Genomic DNA, 8,678 nt, shown 5'->3' on the forward strand with positions numbered 1-8,678 from the left:
GTTGGCAGGAAGTAAGTTAAAGATTGTCCACATTTTGGTTTCCATATTCTTCTGACCTGATCCGCACGATGAATAGCTAGCTATTTGCGCCTGTTCTCCGTTATATTTGGGTTAAAAATTGCCATATCTATTTTCAATTTCCCGGCATAGTACGTGATACCATGATGATGTGTAAATGTGTAATAGCTACATAATTGGCCACGATGTGTAGTAATCACATAATTGCACATGATGCGCATGATAACCACATACCAAACACGTGTTAATGCAAAAAGTAATTTTTGATAGTATTTATCAATACTTGACCATTGTGTGTTGTGCACGTAACTGTGTGTCATTTCTGCCGCACACGTTGTGTGTGTACACCACATACAATTCCATGTTTCCCATGGAATGAAGGAAATTGGGATAGGTCAAACGAAAAGCGGGAGGAGAATTTGTTACCTGAGAAGGTCTGATCCTTAAGAGTTTATGATGGAGGGAGCTATAGATAACAGCCGTTTTTTTTCTTCCAAGGAACCAAATGGGTTGTGTGGATATAAGCGAACAACCATAGACGTGTCTGGTGATTTTGTGATGATATGTATTCAGCTCTTCAATACCTTCTGTTCTGTTTTGTTGGATGGTGCTTATCTTTAGCAATCTAGTTACATATAACAAGTTTTTAATCACACTGTATTAGCTTATGATATGATTGGAGTTAATGACAAAGGTGAAGCATAAGGAGGGTCATGCTTATGTAATAAGCACACAATTAAACATATAAAATTTGAAGTTTGAGAGAGATTTATCATGGAGAAGAACCTTGGTCTACTATGTTATCACTCTCACCCGATCGAACTACAGGTGCACGTCATACTTGTAGGCAGCATGCAGCTGCCAACTCGGGATTCACATAATCATATCACGCATGTATAGAGTCTCGCGGACAGCATCAATATAGTTCACTAGAAGAACTTGTTGCCATTTAACACTTGCTAATTGGCAGACCAACAATTTAATACCAAACAATAGCGGCTGAATTGAAATTTAAAGTTGTTGGGAACTGAAGCTTGTCCACATGTGTGCTATCTGTATTCTTTTGATCTGAACCGTGCAATTCATACCTGAAAGCTTCTTAATAAAAATGCATTCTTTTTGTCTAAAAATAATTACGTATGTATCCCAATTTTTCAGCAGACCAGATCATAACATCTTAGCATAGTTATTTGAAACCACATTTTGACACAGTTCCTTCTAGTTTGAGATGGGGGAAGCTAGCATAGTTTATAATAATTTGTGGTTTATCTGTACTTTTCCAACTGACATGATTGACAGAACCAAATCTGATGTCGGTCGTGGGAAACGGCCAATCAGTTGAGAGTTTAATTTGAAACTTTCGAAAGCTTAAACATGTAGTTCCTTCTTCCTTGTTTTTTTAATCTGATCGTTGCAAACCCCAAGTTGTTTGCCATGTGTATTCGCAACAGAGCATGATATGTAGTAACCACTCAACTGAAACCTTGGAATTTTATTTCTAGGATAAAGGATGGTGGTGGATAATAATGTATAGTCCATGTCACATGCATAAACTAAGCTGATGACATCACTGTTGATCAATACATGATCGATAGCAGTACTGAATCATAGACACATACATAAGTTCAAAGGAAGGAATTGAAGAAACAAAATGATCTAGTGAAACTCCCATAAATGCATGCGGCTGAATAGTTGACCAGCCACAACCTCAAATGATACGAGGGACGAACCTAGTTCCATCCCAGGTGAGCATACACTCCCAACACATCAGATGCTGGAACGGCCGTCGGAAGGCGGCACTGGTGGAGTGCTAGAAGAGGGTAAAGCAGCAGCGGCCGCACTGCCTTGCTGTGTGTTGAGGGCACCTGCACCCGTGGCTGCCATGTCCGTCACCTTGCCCTCGAAGCCGGCCGGGTACAGTCCTGCAAGTGTGTTAAGCCCCGCCGGGAGAGGGAGCAGCATGACTGATGGTGATGGTTGCTTGTGGTTGTGGTTGTGGTGGTGGCGCCGCCGCCATAGTTGCCGTTGCTTCCTTAAGCTTAGCTTTTAGCTTCTTGTTGCGCTTCTTGAGCTTGTCTATCTTGCGCCGGAGGCGGTCCTTTTGCTTGGTCAGTTCTTCAACTTTCTGCTTATGCTGCGTGAGGTCCTCCTCAGCCTGCTGCTTCCTCAACCTACAGTCACATACAAGATATGTAGGATTTTCTTAGATGAAACAAGATATACATGATGCAATAGTGGTCAACCGTGAACACTGTAACCCATCATAAGCTAGAGACGCGCGCGCGCGCGCGCGTGTTGTTGAAATGTGTGTGTGTGTGTCACTCTTCTAGTCTTCTGTTGTACTATGATCCAGTTAGGCTGTCCACAATGGCAAGAGCAAGAGCAAATTTGCTCTTGCCTCGTTTCCCACGCTCTCTCTGTCTACAGTGCCAAACAGTACATCTACAGTGCCAAACAGTGAATTTACTCCTCCATTTCCTCCTATCGCTGTGGACGGTCTTATTACCTGGATCGGCGGTTTAAAAACCAGACATCCACCTGCTTCAGCGTTATCTCGAGCCTCTCGGCCAAGGCCTCTTTCGTCCTCTGAAAAGTGTTCCATTCATTTCATAGATCATTAGAGCTAATGACTTGATCGATCCATTCGGTTCACATTGAACAGTACTGCTATATGATGAGTACCCGTTTCAGAACAACGCGCTAGAAATATTTCATGATTTAGAAAAATACATTTTTTTCTGTCTTAAGAAGACGACAACAATAACAGATGCACATAGTTTCAGAGTCTACGAACATTTCCAAATACCTGAATGAAACTACACCATATGCGTACACTTTAAACAGATCGAAATCGAAGTGCTAATAATAAATAAAAATAAACCTGCAAAACCACTCTTAAGTCCAAGATCTACCCAACGGAACTACGAAACATCGAGTAGTGGATCTACCACAGATCATGAAAAAGTTCGTTCAAAAGAGGGCTCGCTCTCGACGGCTCTGGATTGGAAACCAAACTATAGAGTTAGGAAAATCGATATATCTCACCTTGTCTATGAAATTGTTTTGCTGAAAGGCTGCATCCAGCTCGTCTTTCTGCTCCTTTGAGAGCTTCCTGTACTGGGTGCGTCTCACAAATGACCCGCCACCGGCATCGCCCTCCGCAGCCACGCCGCTCCTCGTCAGCACGCCGGCCTTTCGTCCGGCATGCTGTGGGTCATTGATGGTGTCCACGAGGGCCAGCTCCATCGCGTTCTCGTCGCTAGACCCGTCGTTACCCCTGTGTAGTGCACACACAAAGAGAAACGATCGATCATTTTTTGCTACGCTAATCATTAATCCATCATCACTGCATCTTGATCGATCCTAAGACAAAGGAGATTGAATAACAAACTACAGGCTCGTGCCTCTATTTCTTTTTCGAGCAACAGGCGTGTGCATCTAGTTTCAATTTTTTTTAAAAAAACAGGCGTTCTATGATTTCTTTGCAAGCTTACTGGATCCGAAGGAGTTGAGGTCGATTCCTGCTGGGGTAGCAATGGTGAGCTCTGAGCCCGAACCGAGCTCGCCGAGGCCATTCAACTCCGGATCCATTATATATTGGGTCACACGGAGGTAGCAAGCACAAGAACCACCTAGGGGGGGAGGAAACTGGAAATGACTAAGAGGGCTAAGGAAAAGAGAAATAATGGATGCGGGCCTGAGATGATGGAAGAGCAGGTACTAGGAAGGCTTTTATAGGATGATGGAGGGAGGTATCGAATGACAATTTTCACGAAGGGGCCAAATGAGTTGTGTGCTGATAAGCATACAGCCAACAAAACGATTTGGTGATTTCAACACATCCTGCTTAATCTGGTGGGTAATGATGGTCTCTATAGTATCAACGTCTTAGCTAGCACATGCTAATGAAGATTTTGAAATACGGGAATATTTGTTTCTGGTTAAGGCTAGTGACAAGAAAATTAAATAAGCAGATGAAGGACCATGCATGCTTACATTTTTGTTTACATTCTGGTTAAGGCTAGTGACAAAAAATAAGCAGATGATCGAAGGACCATGTTTACATTTTTCGTTCTGCTAGAAAAATCATGTACTTGTTGCATGTCTCTAACAAGAACCCCATGTTAATTAATTAATCTATTATATTAATAAGGGAGTGTTAAAAAAGCCACCACATTCGCTGAGAGGGTCTAGAAATTCCCACATTAATCTAAAAACGAGAAGGATTTCAGCCGTTGGATTTTATGAAGATCTAACGGTCTAAACTAACTCAAAGAGTCCATAGCAAATACGATTAATAAATAGCTTATCATGGAATTAAATCTATTATATTATTAAAAAGTGTTAGAGCAGTCCCAATGTACACTATCTATGGATGGTGTCTATGCTGCTAAATTTAACCATACGGTTTCTTAACGTGGCTCCATTCTCTCTCCTCAATCTAATCTCTATGCTTCATCCGTCCTCCCATCTCTCTCTCAGCAACGCAAGGAGAGCCTAAGCCTTGCTGTTTGGACCTCACGATCTCCTCTACATATGCTCAGCCAAGCAGCAATTTCGGCAGCTAGCACTCCATCCCGCCCCTCGGTGCCATGGGCCCGTGTGCATGCGTGTCAAATTAATTCTGCTACCGCCAGGTACGGTGTTACCAGCATGTATCACTCTTTCCTATCAATTCATTCCAATAGCTAATGATTCATGTAATCAGACTTCAATTTCGAACATCCAAGAGTCAATTTCTCCTAAAAAAAAGGAGAGTCAATTTGCTAGGCATTTGATTTCGGACACTATGTTTGATTTTTCATCTATGGGCGTTGAATGCGACAAGGCTGCCATGGCCCCAGGCCTTGGCAGCGATCTTCTGCATGAACCAGGCCTCGGCAGCGAGTTGCGCACGGGCACGCGAGCAAGCACGAAGGTGGCGAGGCCACGTGCGCACGCGCGAAAGGCGGCAGCGAGGTCTGTACGTCCAACGCTAGCATGTGCGTGCGGCTAGGTCGAGTGTTAAAAAATCATTATATTTGTTTAAACGAGTTCAAAATTTCCACATTAATAAGTGACACCACGTTCATGAGAGAATCTAGAAATTTCTACGTTAACAACGAAGTTTGAAAATAAACTATCAAATTCGCTGAAAGGGTCTAGAAATTCTCACGTTAATTGAAAAATAATAAGAATATATACTGTTCAATTTTATAAAAAATTACATTCTAAACTAAATCAAAGTGTCCATATCAAATATGATGAATAAATAACATATTATACAATTAAATTTGTTATATTAATAAGAGGGTATTAACGTCGAGAGGGTCTATAAGTTCCCATCTTAATTGAAAAAACATAAAAATATACATTATTAGATTTTATGAAGATCTAACGGTCTAAACTAACTCAAAGAGTGCATATCAAATGCAATTAAAAATATATTATTATGGTTTTTTTAATAAAAATTAAGACTTAGGATATGACCGAAGAGTTATTGCCGAATACGATTAGTAAAAGCTAAATTCGGAATTAAAAAAAAAGAAAATTAGGACCAAAGAGTCCACGACGAACACGATTGGTAAATAGCTAAATTTCAAATTAAAAAAATAGCACTTGATAAAAAAGTACATGTTGAATACTACTGTAAATAGCTAATTCGAATTAAAAACATAATAAAACCATCAATTGATCCAAAAGTTCATATGGAATATGACTAATGAATACATATATTTAGAATTGAAATTAAAACATTAGTAATTGACTTTTGTAGCGATTAAGAAGCAAATTAGAAAGAAAAAACAGCTCAATAAATAGTAAATGTCAAAATCCAACTAATAAATAATCAAATTCAAAGTTAAAAAAAGAAATTACAAGTTTAATAAGTGTTCAAGGTCAAATATGATTAATAAATAGTTAAATTTAGAATTAGAAATAAGGAAATAGGTATTTAATTTGTATATGAATTGTAATGTAAAATAGCTAAATAAAGGTATGTATCAATATAATTAATGAAAATGAATATTTTTATTTGGATTAAGCTGAAAAGCAAATTACATATGTAATTAGTCCATATAGAATAAATTTAAGTAAGCTACATGTACAAGTATGGCTTGAAATTAGCATGATAATAGAAAAGTATATAGAACTTTGATTTCTATAATCATATAATGGCTAGGTTAATGGAAAGAGTTCGTCAAATATAATTAATGCTAACTTGAAATTAAAAGGAAGAAGTGTATTTTTCACCTCTTAAGAATGGAAATAGTATGATATTCAGTCTTTATATTTTGATTGGTAGTATGATATTCAATCCCTTAACTAACTAAACCTGTGCACCAATCATCCAACCTCAGCTTAACACTGGTTTAGTGACATCTTGCAATCATTTAGGCCATATAATCATATGACTAATCACTCTGTTGCCACATGGACTGAGTAAAAGAATATTATAAAGTCTACCAATTTTTTTTGAAGAAATTATTTAATTAGGAATCCTATAAAAGTTAACACGTGTCAGATTTTGAGAGGTGATGATGACCATTGAAGTGGTGAGCACAAAATAGAGGAATGCATCTTACCTGCTGCAATAGTGAATTTATAGATCCCGTGCACGACAATGATGCACCAGCCGTAAGATAATATGTGTGCATGTATGCATCAAACTTTAGGAATAGAACATCGGAGAATAAAGAAAAGAAAGAAGATTATTTACTTCTACTGGTATACATTGAACACTCATCTAGATCTTTTTTCTAAACTTTAAGGATATTTTTTTCATGAACTGTGACTGAAATTATCAAGTGAAAAGGTGCATAGCCAATGAAAATTAAAAAAATATTCATACAACAAATATTTCAATGAAATATAAGTATGAGGGGTAAAAAATATAAAAATATATGGTTATATATAAGATATTCAACCCCCTGAATTTATGTTTTAAAAAATATTTCACGAAATATGACTAATGTAAAAGGCATAAATAACTTTTCAGTTTGGGACATCTCGAAAAGAAATTATAATGATACTATCTGGAAATATATAAAAATTATCTAATGACTAGCTACCCGCGCTATTAGTGCGGGCCACCTTGCTAGTTATTATTATTTACTGGACAAGGACGTTGTTTTGCTCCAGTCATCTACTTATATTAGCCGAGTACATAATAGAAGCACTTATCGGATTTAGCACACAGCATAGTATATATCGTTAACAACATTACCTAGTGAACAATTTTTTAAGCTGTGCATAAAAACATTACCCATAATGCGGCATTATATTTTAGATACGTCATGTCATCGTGAAATTAGAACTCATGACCTATAGCTGCAAAAATAAAATTACTTCGCCTAGCTAGATGCCAATCCATCAGCAAGGTGCATATGAGTAAACATCAAAGTCTCGGCGTGAGCTTAACGGCTCGCGCTGTTGCAAACTCTATTTCTTCCATGTTAATACAAAGATACGTAGCCCTCCTGCGTATTAGAGGGAAAAAAAGTAAACGTCAAAGCTAAGCTTAGGTGATTTTTTTCATGTGATGACGCATATATCCAATTCTTTAGTTCCTTAGGGTATGGAAGGTGCTTATTATCTTTAATATCATCATTTTAGCCATCCTCTTGTGCTCGCTCGAATTAATAAAAATCACAACTAAGTTGAAATGGATTAATAACAGTAACTATATATTAATCTATATATGCACGTAACCAACGGAACCGCACTTCCGACAACTTAGGTTTCTCCATATATATGGCCGTAAATATAATCATTGCTCATAATGCGTCATCGTACCTTAGTAATTGAAAGATTGTTTTTAAATTACTGCAGAAAACGGCGTTGATGACTTAAAATTATAAACATCATGTTCCAAATAAATATTTTTATTTTTTTGAAAAAACAAATCATGATGGTGATCTCTCTGGGACGCATGAGATGTACTGTGCATTTATGTCAAAAATCTTGACAGCTGTGCTTTGAGAAATTCTCATTACTAACATGGTCATCATCCAGTTAGACACATAGCGTGCAGCAGAAATTAATAGCATACAAAATCAGCAGTCTGATGAATCCAACCCATTTTTGAACTTCAGCAACGTTGCAGTGTAATAGGTAAAATGCGGCAGGTCACATTATACAACGTCTCCATATATATGAACGCTCGTTTGGAAGCCAGACACGTCGCAGTCCGGCATTATATTGGAGGCTGCACACGCTGCCATTTTTTGTGCAGGGCCGGGTAAGCCATTATTGGGAGACCTGGCCACATATTCCCATCGCCCAGATGCGAGGCTGCTATACTGGGAGACCAGCTGATCCATATTCACGAGTAGCTAGAGATCGAGAAAAGGTTGGCCACTTTATTAATAAATCATGTTATTTTTTTTAGGTAAAGGAAAAGTTAGTTCCAGCCTTTTGCATATCGTGATGTATACAGCCATCATCGTTGATCGACACTCATGGGGTGTGTCAATGATCAGTTTTTGCTCCCTTTTAATAGTGATGAATAGCTCTTTTGCTGATGTTTTTCATCAACGTGGTAGGGTTTGGGCTGCGAAACTGAAGAGTAAATGTGAGGAGTTTATTCAGTGTTGCAAAAACTGATGAGACGAGGTATGTAGCTTAGCCATATATGTTAGCTGTGTGTTGACCGTGTCCACCCCGGCCCAATCGTCCTTTCT

The 8,678-nt window shown here is 38.4% G+C and overlaps 1 protein-coding gene across 1 annotated transcript; it reads right to left on the reverse strand.

Annotated features, from left to right (window-relative positions):
* Positions 1-1,951: 1,951 nt before the first annotated feature.
* LOC120700629 (homeobox-leucine zipper protein HOX3-like) lies at positions 1,952-3,264 on the reverse strand. The gene is made up of 3 exons (XM_039984875.1): positions 3,064-3,264; positions 2,525-2,604; positions 1,952-2,189 (listed from the first exon to the last, which is right to left on the reverse strand). Exons 1-3 carry the CDS (start codon positions 3,262-3,264, stop codon positions 1,952-1,954), a joined length of 519 nt encoding a protein of 172 aa, XP_039840809.1.
* Between the last annotated feature and the right edge of the window lie 5,414 nt (positions 3,265-8,678).

The sequence above is a fragment of the Panicum virgatum genome, chromosome 3K, assembly GCF_016808335.1.
Source record: "Panicum virgatum strain AP13 chromosome 3K, P.virgatum_v5, whole genome shotgun sequence".
Taxonomy (NCBI): Eukaryota; Viridiplantae; Streptophyta; class Magnoliopsida; order Poales; family Poaceae; genus Panicum; species Panicum virgatum.